This window comes from Lithobates pipiens, unplaced genomic scaffold (genome assembly GCF_037356315.1).
Source record: "Lithobates pipiens isolate NorthernLeopardFrog02 unplaced genomic scaffold, aLitPip1_a1.2 Scaffold_8, whole genome shotgun sequence".
NCBI lineage: Eukaryota > Metazoa > Chordata > Amphibia > Anura > Ranidae > Lithobates > Lithobates pipiens.
The window spans coordinates 564183653-564205182 of record NW_027507903.1 but is presented as its reverse complement, the minus strand read 5'-3'; the positions used below and the strand labels follow the sequence as shown (position 1 = coordinate 564205182).

At 43.8% G+C, this 21530-nt stretch overlaps 1 protein-coding gene across 1 annotated transcript in view; it reads right to left on the bottom strand.

Annotated features, from left to right (window-relative positions):
• Positions 1 to 21530, bottom strand: part of ADGRE5 (adhesion G protein-coupled receptor E5) — a gene marked incomplete at its 5' end in the record, with an annotated part of 185784 nt that overhangs the window by 99476 nt on the left and 64778 nt on the right. The window contains one exon of the mRNA XM_077471585.1: positions 7279 to 7437. Coding sequence (XP_077327711.1) covers positions 7279 to 7437 — 159 coding nt within the window. The remainder of the gene's footprint in view (positions 1 to 7278; positions 7438 to 21530) is intronic.

The following is a 21530-nucleotide window of genomic DNA, read 5'->3' as shown; positions in this document are numbered from 1 at the left end:
GTGACTGTCATCATGTAAAAGAATAATAAAAATTACTCACCGCAGATCATTCATTTTGGACTCACAATCACTTTCTGTCATGGGGGAGTCTTCCTCACTAGAACTGGGTAGTTCTGCTGCTGCTGCTGCTGTGGTTTGTTTTAATGCTGCCACCATATTACTCCTATTGTCTGTTATTATGCTTAGGACCTTCCTCTTTGGTATGTCCCACTCATGTAAGCATTTGTCCATACAGTGATTTCATTGACTGTGCAGTGTTTGGGTGGGCTTTGGGCTATTTGTTCCAGGGCCAACAATATATATGTTCAGCTTTATTTTGTTTAATCAGCAGAATGGTAGCATGCACTTAGGCCCCTTTCACACTGGGGCAGGAGCGGCGTCGGCGGAAAGTGGCACTATTTTTAGCGCCGCTTTACTGTAGTTTTAGTGGCGGTATGCGGCCTCTAGTGGGGTGGTTTTAACCACCACAGGCAGCCGAAAAAGGGTTAAAACCGCACGCAAAGCGCTGCTGCAGCGGCGCTTTGCCAGCGGTATAGCCGCGCTGCCCAATTGATTTCAATGGGTAGGAGCAGTTTAGGAGCGGTGAACACACAGCTCTTTCACCGCTCCAAAGATGTGGCTAGCTACTTTTTTCACTGGCCGGCTTTCACCTTCCCGGATTTCACACTGGAGTTAAAGAGGCTAGATTTTTTCAGGCGCTATTTTTAGCGCTGTAGCGCCTGAAAAATGCCTCAGTGTGAAAGGGGCCTAATAGCAAGGAATGAAGCTGTGATACAAAAAGCAATATTTTTGTAACAAAACTTGGTTTTACAGAGTAAAGACGTTATATAATGGCTCATTCTGTGTCTGTGTAGTTTGTTCAAACCTTATCATAAATAATAACATGATATTAGGTGTTTTCTTTTACTACAGGAGTGTATAATGAGTTTTGAAATTCTAGAGAAATGCTTAAATAACGCATTACAATTTAAAGAGAAAGAAAACTTCCTTATAATGTTTGTACCTATAGGTAAGCCTACAATAAGGCTTACCTGTGGGTACTGTTAATATCTCCTAAACATGCACCGTTTAGGAGATATCTACTGTATACTGCACCGATGACGTCATTGGCGCAAGCGCTCTGAAGGAACGACTGCTCATGCTGTTTCTTCAGTGCCCTGTGCTGTGACTGGCAGATCCTGCAAGCATGGGACCCAGAAGGAAGAGGGGAGAAGATGGATGCAGTCTCCAGTGGGGACGACGAGGGCTTCATTTCCATATAAGTTTCACTAAATGTGCTAGTATGTGATGCATACTAGCACATTATGCCTTTACATTGCAGGTGAACAATCAAAAAACAGGCAGGGTTTACCTCCTCTTTAATTAAACACATTAGATTTTAATCGATTAAAATGATTTTAGTCAACTAAAATGTACTGGATTTTTTAGTTTCCCAAATATGACTAAAGGTGAAACAATTACAGATGACTAAAATGGGACTAAAACTAAAATAGCATTTTAGTCAAAAGACTAAACCTAAATCGAAATGAACACTGCTTTAGCCCCCGGTCACATGGGGCAGATTTGACTTTGCGGCAATGTTTATTGAAGCCAAAGTTTAGTTTAAAAAAAAAAAAAAAAAAAAACAACAACACAAGGGATGTTACCATCAGTGTGATGCGTCCCTTGTACTGCTGTTTTCAATGCTTGCTCCTCCATGCACCTTACAATGAGGCAGAGTTAATAGAACTGTGAGAGCTGTGACAGGTACTCATCAAACGTGCCCAAGTATGCCCACCCTTTCTGAATAGCTCCTCCATTCATAGAAGCTATAGTCTTGCTTCTTTGAATGGAGGACCTGGGTGGAAAGGGCGGGAATCTTGATTAATGTAGGTTCTTTTAAGCCTGGCCATACGAGGGGTGGGATGTGGATCAAAGGAAGAATATTTCACCTAAACCAGGAGATAGCAGCACAAGGAACACAAAACACAGATGGTAAGCAATATCCAATGTGCTTATTTTTAATTTATGGTATTTATTTTATCTATTTTCTTAACCAAACTGGTTATGAAGGCAGAAAGAATTTTTTACCTTAAAGTGATTGTAAGGGTTTGCTTTTTACTTTTTTTAAATAACCAACATATCATACTTACCTCCACTGTGCAGCTCGTTTTGCTCAGAGTGGCCCCCGAACATCCTCTTCTGGGGTGCCCCGGCGGCTCTCGCAGCTCCTCTCCACATCAGATAATCCCCTGGGAGAAGCGCTGTCCCAAGGGGGTTACCTTGCGGGCACACTCCCGGGTCCATCATTCGCCCATAGCTGACGAATGTTTGATTCGGTCCCGCCCCTCGGTGCCCACGTCATTGGATTTGATTGACAGCAGTGGGAGCCAATGGCTGTGCTGCTATCAATCTATCTAATTAAGAGCCGAGAACCCCAGGCAGAGAGACAGCGCGTCCCTGTCAGGTCAAGTTCCAGGGCTCAGGTAAGTTAAATGGGGGGGGGGGGGGTTGGCGGGGGGACCAGTCACTGGTGTTTTTTCACCTTAATGCATAGGATTCATTAAGGTGAAAAAGCACAAGGGTTTACAACCCCTTTAATACATTCTCTGCATTAAGGTAAAAAACCTTCTGCATGCAGCTGCCCCATACTTCCCTGAGAAAAATCTCATTTCAGCAATGTGCATGACAGCAGAGGTTCTCTTGGCTATCTTCCTCAACATTGGCTCAGATACAGGAGTGCAAACCATTGGCTCCTGCTCCTGTCAATCACAGCCAGTGGGGAGGGAGTGGGGGCAGGGTCAAGCAGCGCTCTGTGTGTCTTATGGCTTGCTATTGGGGCACTCGATGGGGGGAGAGGATTCAGGAATGAATAGGATAGGATAGGGGATGCAAAACCATTACATAGAGCAGATAAGAATAACATGTTTGTTATTTTAAGAAAAAAAAATCTAGACCTCACAATCACTTTATTACTACTTTAGGCATCCACAGCTGAAATGTACAAAAAAAGGCATTAACCTCACTTTAAAGTGTATGTAAAGGAAAAACATAGTATTTTTAATCTTGGATAGAGTAGGTAATGGTTAGGACAACTGTTAGGATTTGCAAAAAAGGCAATGAGGACAAGGCCATTGCATAAAACGACTATAGAAAGGTATGGTGAAACTACATAGACGCATTCTTTCTGTATTTAAAACTGTATTAAAGTCAAAATTTTAAAAAAAATGCTGACGGTTTTTATGACAGAAGAGACCCTAAGGGTTTCTTTTGTGATAAATGCTTCCCCCTGCTTGTCAGTGGGAATGCTCATGCGCAGCTCAGAGTACATTTATATTTAAATGAGAAAAGTGTGTATCTGTCACAGGGTGGTGTCTGTGGATACACTGATAAACAAAATGCCACGTCCTAGTTATCACTTTATAAATGTAAACATTAACAAAGAAAAAAGGGAAATTGGGGAGAAAAATAATTTTTTTTATAAAAGAACCTTCACATAAAAGACCTCGAAAAATGTGGGTTCAGTTGGACTTTTTAGGCATAAAATAAGTTGTAAGGGCCTCCTCATGAGGACCTGTGGGTTTCCCTTACAGTTCCCTCTGGTACTGTCCCCATCCGATGTATCAGAACTAGGCCCTCTTTGTTCAGCTCCGCAGATCGGGGAGGAACATCTGAGGTGCTCCTCCCTCATCCTGTGCATGCTGTCTGCGACGGTGGCCAGACGTCAGTCTGATACACGGCCGTACACACGTGCCATGTGCGAGGACGCCGCACTTCCGGGTGCAGCGTCGCGGCCGGCCGGATGCATCGTAGGAGACGTTGGTCGGGTAGATGAACGTCACTTCCGCCCAGTGCGGAGTGACGTCACTACCGGGACGGATTCATATAAAAGGACACACGTGGCTGGTGTCCTTGAATGGCGGCCATCTGTTTACAAAAATCAACATGATAGCGGTGAATGGATCGAATGGTCTGTCTATTTGATTCCCCCTCTGCCTTCCCCCTTTACCCAGTGGGAATTTGGTCCGTTTTATTGCACCTTAAGGTAATTGATCTACATAGTTATATGCACTCTTCTCTTTACTTTCACTAGATATATTTCTTTATCTCTTTTAAACTATTATGGTGGTTTTCTCAAAGTACTGGTAATCTTAATATTTCACCCTCAGTTTTCACTATACAACCTTCTTGGTCCTTTTCTTAATTTTCTTTGGCGCTGTTTAAATAATTGGCGCTTCACCTGAGGAATGGGTTCTACTTTATCTCACTCTGAGGGATACCTCTTATGTTTATGTTTTGGATATGATTCATATCAAATCCTAAAATCCCCCCCTTTTTTCTTATTATATTTTTTTTTCTTTTTTTATTTATACAGCTCAGGGGATACTAAAAGTACCCATCACCGATCTTACCTCTGGTCACTTACGTTTCAAGAACACCCATTAAAAATTGAGTGTCGGAAGCCTCACAGGCTAAATACACCTTTAAAGTGATCACCACCAAGCTTTTAAAATCCATATTTATATTTAATTGTTCAACAATTACTCTCTCTTTCCCGTTCCCCTTCCTTTTTCTCCCTCCCTTTTTCTCATTTGTGGAGAAATGGGTGTATAAATAATCGTACCAACTTCCCCACTCTCCTTCGGAAATGGTGGTCTCTTCATCTGGGACACACGTTGTGAAGGAATGTAAGTATTGATGGCTTGATTTGATATTATAAGATATGAAATAGGAACGTTGTATCCGCCCCCACACTGTGGTCTTTTCAAACCCCCCTTTTTTCTTTTTTTTCTTTGGGGAACACCTCAGCATTTTGATAGGGGATATAATGAAATATGTTATGGATATATGTATTTTATATGTATGCTTATATATGTTTTTTAGTATTTCATATATATATATATATATATGTTTTTTCTTTTTTATTTATTATTATTTTCTTCTCCTTACAATTTAGAACACTGTTATCAGCTCCTGAAGAAGCGTCATTACAGACGCGAAACATGTAGAGCACCAAAAATATATGTAATTGTTGACTGTATGGTTGATATCCTTGATTCTATATTTATATAGATATGTACTTTGTTTTTCTGTTTTCCTCTTTGGAAATTTGAAATGGATTTTGTTACCTTTGATAGGATGTCAACTAGGTCTTAAATGTGTAGTTATAAGGAGAAAATATCTCTCTTTTTTTTTTGTAAAAAGAAAATTGAATTTTTTATTTACTTTTTGTTTCTACTTCTGTTTTAATAAATAAAAATAATTCTTTTTGAATATATTGGTTGTGTTTACAACTTCTTTTATGCCTAAAAAGTCCAACTGAACCCACATTTTTCGAGGTCTTTTATGTGAAGGTTCTTTTATAATTTTTTTATTTTTCTCCCCAATTTCCCTTTTTCCTTGTTAATGTTTACATTTATAAAGAGTACATTTATGACACCCACTCTGTGCCGTGATGAAGTGATTCCTGTGTGCATGAGTGGACATGACTTCATAGTGGCCCAGCCATTTAAGCAGCTGAACAGAGCGAACCCAGAAGGAAGACTGGGAGAAGATGGAAATACCCAAGCACCGACAGCACAGCAGCACAGAGCTGGAGGACTTCCTTTGACAGGTAAGTCTGTCATAATGTGCTAGCATGAGAGCACAATTTTACCTTTTTTTTGTATATTTTAATACCGCTTTAAAGAGGGAGTAAACCCTTATGGGTTTTACTTCCTTCTTTGTTCCCTGCAAAGTAAAAGCATAATGTACTAGTATGCATCGCATACTAGCACATTATGTGACACTTACCTACAAATGATGACTGCGCTGTCCCTGCTGCAAGCCGCATCCATGTTCACCCCTCTTCCTTTTGGGGGTGCGGACTCAGACTCTGTGACTGGCCGGAATTGCGTGATGTCACTCCTGCGCATTTGCGCCGGTGCCACCAGACATGGTACTCACTAGTGAAGAAATGGCACGGTGGGCCGTTTCTTCACAGGGCATGCACCAATGACATCATCGGTGCAGTACAAAGCAAATATCTCCTGATAGAAGATGTTTAGAAGAGGTTTACTGTAGCTATAGGATAGGCATGCACAGGGGATGTGCCAGGTGTGCCTAGGCACAACCTAATCACTCTGTGCAGTGCCAATTTCCCCTACTGCCCAGGCTTCCCTCTGTGTTTTGCCCCCCCCCCCCCCTGCAGTGCTACTGGTTTCTTTCCTCTCCTTTCCTCTCCCCTGGCTGTTACGGGGGATGTTTCAGGATGGAAAGCAGCGGAAGGGGCTAGCCCATGGGTGCGCAACCTGTGGCCCTCCAGCTGTTGCGGAACTACAAGTCCAATGAGACATTTCAAGCTGTGGTCAGTTACAGGCATTACTCCCAAAGGTAGAGGCATCATGGGACTTGTAGTTCCGCAACAGCTTGAGGGCTATGGGTTGAGCATCCATGGGCTAGTCAATATGTCATTTACTGGCCCCTTCCTTCCTTCTAAATGGTTAAAGAAAGAAAGTACCCCCCCCCCCCCGGTACTATGGCACTTTAAGGGTGAACTACATGGGTTATATCGGCTTATCAGGTGCTGGACACTGGCACGCCCCTTAAGGCATGAACTTCCCCCATATAACCCCTCCCACTACTGGGAGTCCTCAGTTTTTTAGCCAAGCAATATAAGTGTTTAAGAAGAAGGGAGGGACCTCTGTGTCCCCTGATGTACACCAAAGAAAAGGATTTTACAGGTAAGCTTTTTTAAAAATCCTATTTTTTTTCATTCTCCATAGTAGTTCCCTTTCTATAATTCCTTTTCTAAATGAACATAGTGAACACACTCGCTCTCTGTGTTCATTCATAGCTGAAGCATATTAAACTGTGATTAGTATGCTTCAACTTGTGAATGAACAGGAAACTGCTCAGCATAGAGCTCCTCCCATTCATTCCCTGTGCAGTGCAGCTGAGGCTGTAGAGAAAGAGACACGTGTTTGAGCTTTGGGGTGCACACCCTAATAAAATGGGCTGTGCACACCTATGACCTATAGGTAAGCCTTATTATAGGCTCACCTATAGGTACAACTTGAAAATGGAGGTTTACAACCTCTTTAAGAAAATGGTTTTCTATAATGTAAAGAGAATGTATATTATACATTAAATTATAAATTGTATTCGAGATTATTACTAAGAGAAGCTCTAAATTAGAATCCTTCAGCTTTTACCTGGTTATCGATCTCCAGTGTTATCTTCTACTGCTGTAATGGGTGAGAGCAAGTAACATGATGAACATAACTTTCTTTGCCGCATACTCTTGCCTTGTTCACTCACCTGAACATCCATTTTCTGTTCTGTTATTGGTTGGACAGAACTCTGTTTCATTTCCTCTGCGGTAGCCTTTGTCACACACACAGAAATATCCTCCATCTGAGTTGTTACAATTTGTGTGGGTGCCACAAGTATGTGTGCCTATAATACACTCGTGTATTTCTAGAAAAAAGCAAAGTGAGAGACACGTGATTTATCTGTCAGTGTAAACAGTTCCTGACTGCTGTGATTGGCTGGCAGCTCCCTGCTTGCTGTGACATCACACGACCACATCAGGGCTCCTGTACCACTGTTTTTACTGTAATAAGGGTGAGCAGCAGGCCTACAGCCCTAATTTATAATTTCTGTATTGTTGTTTGTTATTGCGCTGCAAAGTAATCCTGACACCCTCAGCCTTAACCTGGCCACACAATGTACAAAGCTTACATTTAATGAAAAAAAAAGAACATTTATCTGAAAGAATAGACAATCTGCTTTGAGCTAATGAAAAAAAGCCCAGTTCATCCAATCATTTTGATACGTTTAGACCTCGGCAACATGAGTATGATTTCAGGCACGACATACGATTTACAAATCGTACCTGAAGTAGCATCTAATGTGTTTCCATGGCCGTGTTTTATTAGGTACAATTTCAAGTAGTACGATTTGAGAAGTAGTTCATGTTTTACTTTTTCAGGACTTCAGCAGGATTTCACTGCCATAGACTGTGATGTAAATTGTGCTGCAGACAGTGCCTGTATCCTTATCAGCACTACTTGAGCCTGAAAGAAGTGAAAGATTAACCCTTTGCTATTTAAATTTTTGTATAGAACATCACTATTTCTCCCTGTGACATGGACAGACCATCTCATAAAAGTAGCACTAAAGTCGGATCAAATGTTACAAATCTCACAGAAGTAGTGCTGATGTAGCGGTTGAAGTCAGGCTTTAACCTCCCTGGCGGTATTCCTGCGGGTGAATTTTCATTACCAAAAGCTATAATTCGGAGCCACACTCGGGATTGCATCGCAGGATCAAGGCAAAATTACGTGCCTTATCCCCAGGATCCTGCAATGTCTCCCCACTGTGTGTGTGAGCTGTGTCCTCTGCTCAATCTATCAATGTGCCGGGCTCCGTTCCCTGCGAGCATCGCAACAAACGGGGATGGAGCTCGGCACCAAATTCAAAAAGTGAAAAATACATAAACACATACAGTACATTGTAATCTTACAGATTACATTACTGTATCAAATTATTTCACCTCCCTTTTGTCCCTAATGCTTTGTCCAGTGCCCTGCATGTAGTTTTATATTATAAATAATGTTCTTTCTGCCTGGAAACTTGAGATTGTCCATAGCTACCAAAAAGTGTCCCTTTACGTCAAAATTGGTTTTGGAACAGCTAGAAAACAGCGATAATAAATTAGAATCACTTGCAGAATTGAGCGATAGCGATCTGTGGGGAAATTCATCATCAAACACTGAAAGTAATGACAGTGACAATTCTGCAACTGAGCAAATTTCAGTGTTTTTGATTTGAATTACAGGCCTACACCAAATTTCCATGCCAAACATTGTACCCGCTTTGAGCATTAAAAATCTGACATAATCATACTGCCAGGGGGGGTTAAAATCTCACTACTTTAAATTGTACCCGGTGTGACCGCAGGCTCAATAAATGTTCATCCAATGTTTCTGAATAAATTAGATCTTACACAGTCTATTTTTCTGTACAATTCTAGCCATATTGTACATGGCTAGCTTTACACTAAATATATACATATATGGGGCGTGGCCAAGAGCGGCATGTGAGCGGACGTGTCTCACAGAGCTCCCTGAGTCCATCCTGGAAACGATCCTTCTCCCGGCCGAACCGGGGCTTGTGCCGGGCACGGAACTGCTCTACCGCCTCCGGGAATCCTGCGGGCATCATCTGGGCTATCTGTCAGCTGCGGAATCGCCATACCGGCCCGCAAACCACCAAGGGGAGATGAAGGCCCTGTGCTGGACACCCAAGATGGTGCCGCGTCATCACAGCGCGCACGAGGGGACAGCAGAGAGAAGGGTAAGGCGCTCCCTAAGACTCCTAAAGCCCAGGGGAAAGACATTTTATATTATGCCCAGAAGTTGAAAGGGGTGGAGAGGCCCCGGGAAGATGCAGAGCTGGACGCTACCCCCGCTGTTTTTCGTGTACAACAGACGGGGGAACCCTCTGGCCGGGCGCAGCAGGCTGAGGTGGAGCACCATGCCCCTGAGATGGATGTATTGGAGGAGGGGGACACTGCGGAACAACCCACGCTAGCTGACATATTGTGAGCGGTGCAGAAATGCACCGCCACGGTGCAGACTCTGCAGATACACTTTGGAAGCTTGAAGGAGGAGGTTGGGCTGATCAGGCATGATATGCAGAAAGTCAGAGAGCGCACACCGGCGGTGGAGGGCCGGATCAGCGAAGTGGAGGATAGAATGGTGCCCATGGTCAGGGAATTACAGATCACTGCCAGAATCGCGAATGCTAATGAGCTCAAACATGAGGACATTGAGAACCGCTTGAGAAGGAGTAATATTCGCATTGTTGGATTGCCAGAAAAAACAGAGGGCAGAGATCCTACTGATTTTGTGGAGAACTGGTTGGTGGAAGTTTTCGGCCGTGAGGCGTTTTCTCCTTTCTATTCAATTGAACGGGCTCACCCGGTCCCTCCTAGGCCCTTGCCACCGGGCAATCCGCCCCGCACCATGCTAGCTAAGTTGCTTCATTACAAGGACAAGGAGATTATACTGCGTCTGGCCAGGGAGAAGAGGGGCGTTCAATACAACGGGGCAAGAGTCTCCTTTTACTCCGATTTTTCAGCGGAAGTACAGAGGCGCAGAGCGAAATTTGGGGATGTGAAAAGGAGGCTGCAACGTTTGGGAGCCAAATACGCTATGCTGTACCCCGCCAAGCTCCGCGTGATAGCGGGGGGACGGGCGCAATTCTTCGAATCTGCTACAGAGGCCTCTGCATGGCTTGAGGCGAATGAGCATCTCCTTCGCCAGGATGGAGGGAACGAGGAGGGGGCGGACTGATCCTGCGGCATATTTGTTTGCGGCCCGTGCTGGGAATTTTGTGGATTACAAACCAGTGACGCTCCTGTTTGAGGACTTTTGAAACTATTGACTGTTCTGCGGCTGGCAACATGATCGGTCGGGAGCCGTTTATACAGGACTGAGCAAATGGAAACGTTATCAATGTTCTTGAAGAAGGTGCCATTGCCGATGGAGCACAATTTGGGTGCGGAACCACTGGCCATGGTATGCCTGTTGCAACATGGACCGGTGAGGGGTTTTGTTTATACCCTTAGACTTTTTTTTCAGTTTTTTCAGTTTGGTTTTTTTCTTTCTAACATTATTCTCGCCCCTGCGGGGTGTGAGGGGTCATCACTACAGTATTATGGAAGAATCACACAGAAGAGTACACAGAGTCAAGCCCAGCAGACAGACTGCCGCACAGAATTGGGGTGGGGGAGTTTGGGTTCAGCTGATTTTTATAAATGGGGATGCTGCTTGATCTTTGAGTTTCTACGGGACTGTATATTATGGTATTCCCACTCCGGGGTTGGGGGAGGGTCTGGGAGGTGTAAGATCCGGGTGTGCGGAATGCAGTATAATATGTTTATGGAGGTATTATTCTGTATAGTTCATTTAGTTGATGTGCCGGGATGATGTCTATTCCTATATTGTCCTGGAATGTGAGGGGCCTTGGGGACCCCCTAAAACGTACTATGGTATCCACGGCCATTAGAAAACATCTGCCGGGCATTTGTGTACTACAGGAGACCCACCTGACTCCGGGAACGGTGTCGTGCCTGGGGTTTGCATGGGTGGGGTGGGCGCACCACTCCACCCACACCTCCTATTCAAGGGGGGTGAGTGTGCTGGTGCATCGTACCCTTGACTTTCAGATGCTAGCTTTGGAGGTTGATCAGGAGGGGAGATATGTATTTTTGATGTGTAGAGTGTCACGATTGCAATTTATTCTTGCAGCGGTGTATGTACCCCCTCCGTTCAGTCCCCCGGTTCTTCGTGCCCTGTTAACTTTTCTATTAGCTAACCCGGGGACCCCTATGGTATTGGTGGGTGATCTAAATGGTGTTCTGGACCTTGGCTTAGATAAACACCCTCCTCCTCCAGTGGGTGGGGGCACACATTCTACGGCCATGGCAAGGTTTCTGGGGGAGGTGGTCTGGATGGACCCGTGGAGGCTCAGGAACCCGACCGAGCGGCAATTTTCATGCTTTTCCAAGACGCATTTTTCTTTGTCTAGGATTGACATGTGCTTGTGCTCGGCCGCAGCGTTCCAACATGTGGAAAGGGTACAGTATTTGACTAGAAGTATCTCTGATCATTCCCCCTTGTTAGTTCATGTAACGGTTAACCCGGCTTCCACTTTACAGAGGGCCCCATGGAAACCTAATGCTTTTTGGTTGCACCTTCTCCCTCCCACTAACACTATTGAAGCGGACGTAGAGGCCTACTGGCAGAGACATGCCAAATATACAGATTCAAACGCCGCCTGGGACGCTTTTAAAGCCTTCCTACGGGGGCTGTTCATAACTGAGGTCAATGCCATTAAGCATGCTACGTCTGCCCAGAGGGATCAAGCTGACCAGTTGGTTAGACGGCTGGAGGCGGAGTATATTGCTGGCTCGGGTGGGACCACTCGGGAAGCTTGGGTAGCTACACAGGATGCTATTAATAGAATGGATGCCTCCAAAGCGAACCAAAAGAGATTTTTTAATAGGCTGGCTTTTTTTGAGGAGGGGGAGCAGACGGGCAAGCTGCTGGCGACGTTAGTGCACTCTCAGCGGTCCTCCCCATCTATTGGGGCTTTGCGCGGCAGGTCGGGCAGGTTGGTTAATACCCCTGATTTGGTGATGTGCGAGTTGGTGGACTTCTACTCTGAACTCTATGAGTCCAAGTTGACACGTACTATGGATGAAGTTCGGGAATTTCTACAGGGGATAGAGCTACCCTGTTTAGCAGATTCCCAGGTGGAATTTCTTGAAGAGCCTATTACGATGGAGGAGATGTTGTTGGCTACCAACTCGTTCCCTAACTCTAAAGCCCCGGGGGATGATGGCATCCCGATAGAGGTGTATAAGCAGTTTGGGGAAGTACTTTTGCCTCAACTGCTCCGCACCCTGAACTTGGCTAGGGAATCGCACTGCCTTCCAGAGTCGATGAGAAGAGCCAACATTGTGCTGCTTCTTAAGCCAGGGAAAGATCCGTTAGATCCCGGTTCGTATAGGCCGATCTCGTTGCTACAGAATGATATCAAGATCCTTGCTAAAGTGCTAGCCCGGAGATTGAACACGGTGATCGCCTCCCTCATCCATCCAGATCAATCGGGTTTCATACCTGAGCTGTCTACGGCAATTAACCTCCGCCGCTTGTTTCTTAATGTGCAGTCCCGTGCTGATAATGTGGGTGACAGGGCGCTGTTGTCGCTCGACGCCCATAAGGCTTTTGATAGCATTGAATGGGGATACCTGTGGGCGACTCTCGAGAGATTCGGGTTTGGGCCTGGTTTTTTATCCTGGGTACAACTACTGTATAATTCGCCATCGGCGGTCATAAGGGAGGCGGGGAGGGTGTCAGCTCCTTTTCCCTTGTTCAGAGGGACTAGGCAGGGGTGCTCTCTGTCCCCTTTACTTTTTGCTCTCGCTATTGAGCCTATGGCAGCCCTGGTGAGAAGCAACCCCTTGATAACGGGTTTTAAATATGGGCAGTTGCATGAAAAACTGATGTTATACGCTGATGATGCTATGTTGTTACTGGGGGATACCTCTGGGTCTTTGGTTGAGGCTATGAAAGTGGTTCAGCACTTCGGGTCATTCTCGGGTCTGGTGATTAATTGGACCAAATCACATCTTATGTTGCTAGATTCCCCCTCCCCTCGGGATCCTACGCGGTATGATATCCCGGTTGCGGACAAATTTAAATACTTGGGGATCTGGGTCACCCCGCGACCTTGTGACTATTTATCACTGAATCTTTCCCCATTGCTGAGTAGGATCAGAGATAAAGCGAAAGTGTGGGCTAAATTGAAAATGTCGCTGGTAGGCAGAGTGAACCTTATTAAAATGATTTTTATGCCACAATTACTGTATATTTTACATAACACTCCCATGGTGATCCCGCTTAAAATGTTTAGAATTATTAACTCCTTATTTAGAGCATTTATTTGGCTTAACAAACCTCCTAGGATACGCCTGGAGCAGCTTCAGAAACCCAAGGAGGCGGGGGGGCTGGCTCTGCCCAACCCGTGGCTTTATTATCTAGCGGCTCAATTACAGCATATTGCCCGTGCCGTAGCAAACGGCCGGGAAACTGGGGAAGGGGTGGGTAATCCCACCACCGCTCTTCTGACCCATGGTGCGGGCTCGGATGGGGTGGTGGCGGGCCTGGAAGCCCTATCGTTCGCCAAGTCTAACAGGCTCTTTCCAACGTATGCCCTACTTCAAAAAATATGGAATAAAACACGTCAATTGCAGAATGTGGAGGGCTTTACGGAGTATAGCCCGATATGGCATAACCGGTACTACGGGGAGATGTTCGGTTTGACTTGTGCTGAACGTTGGAGGCGATGCGGAGTGACTCTCATGTCTCAAATTTTTTCTGGGGGATCACTGCTTTCTTTTGCAGAACTGAGGGAAAGATATGGCATCCCTCAGGGTATGTATTTTTATTACTTGCAATTGAGCCATGCTGTCACGGCTCAGGCTGGAAATAATCCCTGGAGGCAGTCTCCCACCCCAATCTTTCGGTTTGTGACAGAAGTTACCAGTTTCAAAGGTTTTATATCCAGTTCCTATAATATGTTACTAAACGCATCTATGCCGGGTTTCCCCGCAAGGGTGATCGCCTCCTGGGAGAGGGATGTGGGAGTATTTGAGGAGGACCAATGGGTGGAGGCCTTACAGGCAATACAGGTTGCTCATTGAATACGGCACAGCGCTTATCGCAACTATACATTGTTATGAGGGTGCATCGAACGCCGGCCAGACTGTATAGGATGGGGATTGGGGAGGGGGACCTTTGTACCAGATGTGCCAGGGATAGGGGAGACCTTATACATTTACTTTGGCGATGTCCCAAATTACATTTATATTGGTCGGGGGTCATTGATACTCTCAATGGGGCCTTCCAGGTGCGGATTCCACAGGATCCAAAGGTGTGCCTTTTGGGTGTGATGGATGATCTCCCGCTGGAGGCGCCTGTTAGGGAGGCCTTGGGGAGAGCTCTTTTTCAGGCGCAAACTTATCCTTCAACACTGGAGAGCGAGTGACCCCCCGAGGTTGAAGGAATGGATAACTCAGATGGGGAACGTGTTAAGTATGGAAAAGTATATTTACCAACACAGAGGCCGAGCGGGACGCTTTGAGCGACTGTGGGGACCCTGGCTTGATACCCCCGGGTTGTCACCCCTGGAGCTGGTTATGGGACGGTTGCTTGGTTAGGGAGTATAAGGAAGGCCATACCGGGGTATGTGTTGTTGTAGGGGGGGGGGGGGAGCAGGTAATAGGGCTGCGGCCCGACTGGACAATTTTGACCTGTACCTGTGGTGTCGTGTTCGAATAGGGTGATATTTAATACCGCTTACGGAGTATGACTTTGCTATGTACAAGGTGTCTTTATGTGTATGCTGTTTGACTATGTATACTGCGCTGCTTCTGTGATGACCTGTGTGTGTATTTGTGTGTCAATAAAATCCGTTTTGATTAAAAAAATATATATACATATATATATATATATATATATATGCACACATAATATTTGCATTACATATTTACAATAGAAACCCCTATGTAAGGGAGTAAAATATCTTGCTTAAAAATACCCATAAAGAAATTAATCTTCCCATGAGAACCTTTTCACACGTTTGTTTTAAAAAAAAGCAAAAACAGTATTTTGTGATAAAAATGCACATTTGATGGAAAAAAGAACAGAAATTAAGATGGAAAATAATGAGTAGGTTAACATCTAGTGAGATCAAAGGGTTAAATGTTTTCCAGACAAGTGTTTATGTATGTGATATCTGCTTTTACTGGGGATCAGGTTTTTTTCATTCAGGTTTTGATTCAAGCAATGAGATCCCCTGTCATTGAACACAGCTTTGCGTTGTTTACATTCACAGAGCTGTGTTCGGGGAAGTTTAGAGCTTATCACTGGGTGCCAGAGGACAATCATTGGCCGGGACTCGGTAATCGGCATGTGGTGTGACAAATCACAGCACAGCTGGGTGGGAGAACGCGCCCCTACCCTGAAATGCAGAATAACATATATATATATATATATATATATATATATATATATATATATAATTCTCTGCACAGTGGCTGCCCTGTAGCAGTAAATCTACAGGAGGTGGTTGCTAAGTGGTTTAATATGTGTAGCCGGTGCCCCATCTTTCTTCCGCACCTTGCCACCGCGAGTACACAGGCTCTCCTGTGCGGGAGAGAGAAAGATAAACTGGCAGTGTCTGCGGTGGATTTCTCCCCCTCCTTTTTTCCCCCTCACTGACTCAAACAGGGCTGCTCACTCTGCACCCTTCCCTGTGTCCCTATTGGAAGGAGGAGCATTTACAGGAGCCAATTGGAGGGACTTTAACAAGCAAGAGCAGCTGCAAAGGATTCTGGGATATGTAGTCCCTATCACAAATGGCCCCATAACCTTGTATAGGGCAGGGACTACAAGAGCCAGCATGCTCCGGGGACAAAGGAACTAAAGACTCCATCCTGCTGATCTAAGTAGATTTTCAGTTACCACAAGGCATGAGAAGAGACTGAACTCAGGGGAGAGGTATTGCCTCCTGGGTCAGTCCACAACTCATGTACAAGCTCCACAGCTGGTCGGGGACATCCAGCCTGAGAGATGTGCACATCCGGACACACTTGCATCGACGGTGGTGAAGTGTTCCAGTGTGAGGTGACCAGTTGGGTCACCAGAAGAGCCTGCCCGTTTCCACGACGTTTGTTTGGGTCTGACCGCAGGATTTTGGTGAGGGGGCACTTGCCCATTTGCAGGAAACAAGGACACTGCACACAGACAGAGTTGTTTTACTTTGCCCATCTGGCTTTATGAACACTGTATACAGACATCATTGCTCTTAGTCACCTTGCTGACACCTTTTGTGCCACAGGACACAAGGCCATTCAGATACAGAGGCACTGTATACAGACAGTCCTTTCACCTTGCTGAGGAAGATCCTGCATTCTTTAATTGATAATCTCATTTGTCCACCGCAATGTCGCAGTCCCGCTACAAATCATTGATCACTGCTATTACTAGTAGTGCCATAAATCTATCCCCTATTTTGTATACATGAAAACTTTTGAGCAAACCAATCACTATACGCTTATTGGTTTTTTGGGGGGGTTTTTTCAGCAAAAATATGTAGCAGAATACATATTGGCTTAAATTGATGAAGAAATACATTTTTTTTAGATTTTTTTATTGGATATGTTTTATAGCAGAAAATAAAAAATATGCTTTTTTTTCAAAATTGTCGGTCATTTTTTTGTTTATAGCACAAAAAATAAAAACCACAGAGGTGATCAAATATCCTCAAACATAAAAAGCTCTATTTGAGGAAAAAGGGATATCATTTTTTTGGGGTACAACATTGCATGACCACACAATTATCAGCTAAAGTAATGCAGTACTGTATCGCAAAAAATGGCCTGGTCATTAATGGGGTAAAACCTTCCGGGGCTGAAGTGGTTAATTGAAATGTTTTTTTTTTTACTTTAGTAACACTTTAATAAGTTGTGTGTGTTACAGTGGCATACCTACGGGGGTACAGGGGAAGAGGGGTACTGGGTACCAACTCCCCGGGGAAGCTGTGGCCACCCAGCATTTTATTGTGTTGCACAGCGCCAAAGGCAAAAGGAGGCCCATGAATGCCAGATATGGCATCTTCAGAAGCATATATCTGCAGTAGTAAATAATGCCATATTTCTATTAGAATACCTTGCTTTTAAATAACAATACAATTATAGACAATAGACCTTCATAGAGATGATCCTCACGATCTATCCCACACACTAGTCACTCTTGTATGTTCTCCCTGTCATAGAAGGTGCGCTTCATCATCACTACCCTTAATGGTTCAGCCTCAAGTCACAAATCCGCAGCCTCATGCCAAATATTTGGTGTCATATCTACTTCTAATCCCCTGTCCCTCTGTGACCTTCTTCCCTCAGGTTTTCCATCCCATACCCCTTCTGATTGTTTAATTCGTATTTACTACCATTTTAATAATGTACAACTTTTTTATATGATGATTATGCACCATTACTCATGCCTACTCATAAGCTATGTTGTACCTTTTATGTTAACCACTTCAGCCCCGGAAGAATTTAGCCCCTTCCTGACCAGAGCACTTTTTGCTATTCGGCACTGCGTCGCTTTAACTGACAATTGCGCGGTCGTGCGACGTGGCTCCCAAACAAAATTAACGTCCTTTTTTTTCCCACAAACAGAGCTTTCTTTTGGTGGTATTTGATCACCCCTGCGGTTTTAATTTTTTGCGCTATAAACAAAAAATGAGCGTCACTTTTGAAAAAACGCATTATTTATTACTTTTTGCTATAATAAATATCCCCCAAAAATATATAAAAAAACATCTTTTTTCCTCGGTTTAGGCCGATACGTATTCTTCTACATATTTTTGGTAAAAATAAATCGCAATAAGCGATTATTGATTGGTTTGCGTAAAAGTTATAGCGTTTACAAAATAGAGGATAGTTTTATGGCTTTTTTATTAATATATAAAAAAAATTAAATGGTGGCGATCAGCGATTTTTATCGCGACTGCAACATTATGGTGGACACATCGAACATTTTACTATACAAATGCACTCCTGTGTAAATGATACATGATTCCTGTGTAAATGACACTGGCAGTGAAGGGGTTAACCACTAGGTGGCAGTGTAGGGGTTAAGTGTGTCATAGGGGCGTGTTGCTAACTGGGGGGGCGTGGCTGTGTTTTACACATCACTGATCTCTGCTCCAATCACAGGGAGCAGATAGCAGTGTCACTGTTGCTAGGCAGAACAGGGAGATGCTTGTTTACTTTAGCATCTCCCCGTTCTTCCTCTCTGTGAGGCGATTGCGGGTATGCCCACGGAGATCGAGTCCACGGGACCCACGACCCGACTCATGGAGCTTCCCGTGGGCATGTGATTCTGCCTGTACGTGCCCTTCTGCCGACGTACAGTATATCGGCGTGAGGCAGTCGGGAAGCGGTTAAAGAGAATGTGTGTAGCATACTTTGACTTCTTTTTATTATTAATACAGGATGTATACATTGACAACAGTTTGCACAGTGCTTTACAATGCTAGGGCATACAGTACAATTACAATACAATTCAATACAGGAGGTATCAGAGGGCCTTGTAACCTTGACATGGAAATACATATTTTTTAAAACTGTTTCTAATCAGGTGTAGCATCTTGTTACAGACAGCTTCCATCTCCTGCTCAAAATGATATCAAAATGGGGTTGATTTACTAAAGGCAAATAGACTATTGCTCCAAAGCTTAGTAAATGAGCAAAAACTCTCCTGACTTCCATAATCCAATTGTGGCAAGCAAAAATGTGATTGGGTATTCTTTAGGGCTGCAACTAACGATTATTTTCATAATCGATTCGTTGGCGGATTATTGTTTTGATTAATCGGATAATAACCTTAAAAAAAGTGTGGTGTATAATGTAGTTAATATGTAAAGTTTAAAAGAAAGGCAATTTATTCTTAAATATATCTCTATATGCAGTGGTAAATATAAATAACCAACTGTCTGGTTAGGGCGCAAAATCTCCAATCCACTCTGAGAATAACAGACAGAAGAGCTATACTGTATATACTATTCATGACCGTTTTTAAAGCAGGGCAAAAGGGGCAGCTGCCCTGGGCCCTGTCATTGTTATGGGGCCCAAAGCAGCTGTCTCATACTTGGTTTAAATTCCCTCATCCCTTGAGTTTTTAGTCCTGTGCTGTGTCCCAATATCTCAGTGTGAAGTGCTGCTACTAATGTTGCCCAGCTCTGCCCTATTGTTGTGTACAGATGCCTCAGCTGCAGACCCTGTGTTTACATGTAAATTACTGACATTCATATGTAAATAGCAGTGCCATTTATATGTAAATAGGGGCACTGGCAACATTGATATGTATATCATGCCCCCCTGAGGTCATATCCACAGTAATCTCTAGCAACCAATCAACAAGCAGAAATCATGTGCTGTAACCTCTAGCAACTAATCAGTGAGCCGTAATGTGTGCTATAACCTCTAGCAACCAGTCAGCGAGCGGTAATGATACACTGTAATCTCTGGCAACCAATTGCAATAGCCACCTGATCTGATTCATTAAACTGATTTTGAGTCTAGCTGCTATTTATTGTATGTCTCAGAGCAGGCGGAGAGCAAAACTGCATGGGGGGGGCAAGAAAAGTTTTGCCCAGGGTTCAATCAATATTAAAGACGGCCCTGATACTATTAGAGGTTGAATCTGGCAAATATCATCAGATTTTTGCTGCGTACACACGATTGGACATTCCAACAACAAAACAGTGGATTTTTTTCCAAAGGCTCTTGGCTCAAACTTGTCTTGCATACACACGGTCACACAAATGTTGTTGGAAATTCCGAACGCCAAGAATGCGGTGAGGTACAACATGTATGACAAGCCGAGAAAAAGGAAGTTCAATAGCCAGTGCGGTCCCTTCTGCTTGGTTCTGAGCATGCGTAAGCTTTTATGCGATGGACTTGTGTACACACGATCAGACTTTCCGTCAAGTGAAGAACCTGCTCTCAAACATTTGAGAACCTGCTCTCAAACATTCGTGGCCGGAAATTCTGACAGCAAATGTTTGATGGAGTATACACACAGTCGGACTTTCCAACAACAAGCTCACATCGAACATTTTCCGTGGGAAAGTTCGACCATGTGTACGCGGCATTAGAGATCACATTTTTTTATTTAAAGAAAAAAAAATAAATGAAAGACTTCAGAATGTATAAATTGTATCACAGGATTCGCTGGCATTAGAGAGCAATTACGGTACTTCACCATGTGTACTGTATACGCTTGCTCCCCCTGCCTATGGCTAAAACTATAGGCTTGAATATGAAATACATCTTGAATGTGTTTCAGCAGTCAACATGTTATTGGAATCCCTCAAGTTCTGGCATTTCCCTATCAGATTTTCAGAGAGAATTGTAATATATTATGTATGACAGACTCCCTTGTCATAGGTAGGTGGCTTGATAAAAGCTCCCTGCTCCTACTGTCATTTATGCTGGCCATACAAAAACATTATTTAAAAAATTTATTTTTAAGAACGTTCGTTCGATTTTCCAGTCGTTAGTGGGGTCAAATTGATGTTAGTTTTCGACCAGAGTGACAGGAAATTTCAAAGAAGCAGAATAGAAAACTTTTTGGTTAAAGGAATTTTCAGACAGTGTACAGTATAGTATAGAGCACCCCTAAAGCAAGGTAAAAAAAAATAAAAAATTCTGCCTTTAGAACCACTTACTTCCTGCCCAAGACTACATGTCCCATGAGGCATTGCTCCTCACATGTTCTCAGGCACTTACTGACATGTATGGACTGTGTACTGAGCTGTATGTGTGCTGCACTGTGTTTCCTGATATGTAAACAAATAAGGCCTACTAATCGGCTGACCGATTCATGGATTATGAAAATAGCTGACAACTATTTTCATAATCGATTAGTTGTCGATCAATCGATTAGTTTTTTCGGCCCTAGTAATTTATGAAAAGTGAAGCTTCATCTCATTTACTAAGCTCTGAAGCAACTACACTTGCAGAGTGTACAGTTTATTTGCTTTTAGTAAATCAACCCCAATATGTAATGTTATCTTGTATCCAAGAACATCCATAACAAAAGCAAATGCAGGTAGGTATCTTTTTTTCCATATATATTCAGTCTTTTACTGTTCAGCTCTATAAATATTGTACAGGGCACAAGGTCCTGTGAAAGCCAGCATTGTGACTCCTGTAGCCAATTGATGAAGGGGTCTGGGGCTATGTGCACAGCATTTCTGCTAAGTAACACCCACTGTGAGCTTCGTGTTGTGTATGTGATGACATCATCTCATTCAATGAGGATATTATCATTCTCCCACCCTGATGACATCACTGCAGTACCAGAGACTGTAGGAATGAATGTATGTGATAACTTTCACTGTGTCACCATAAAGGTTGTTACCAA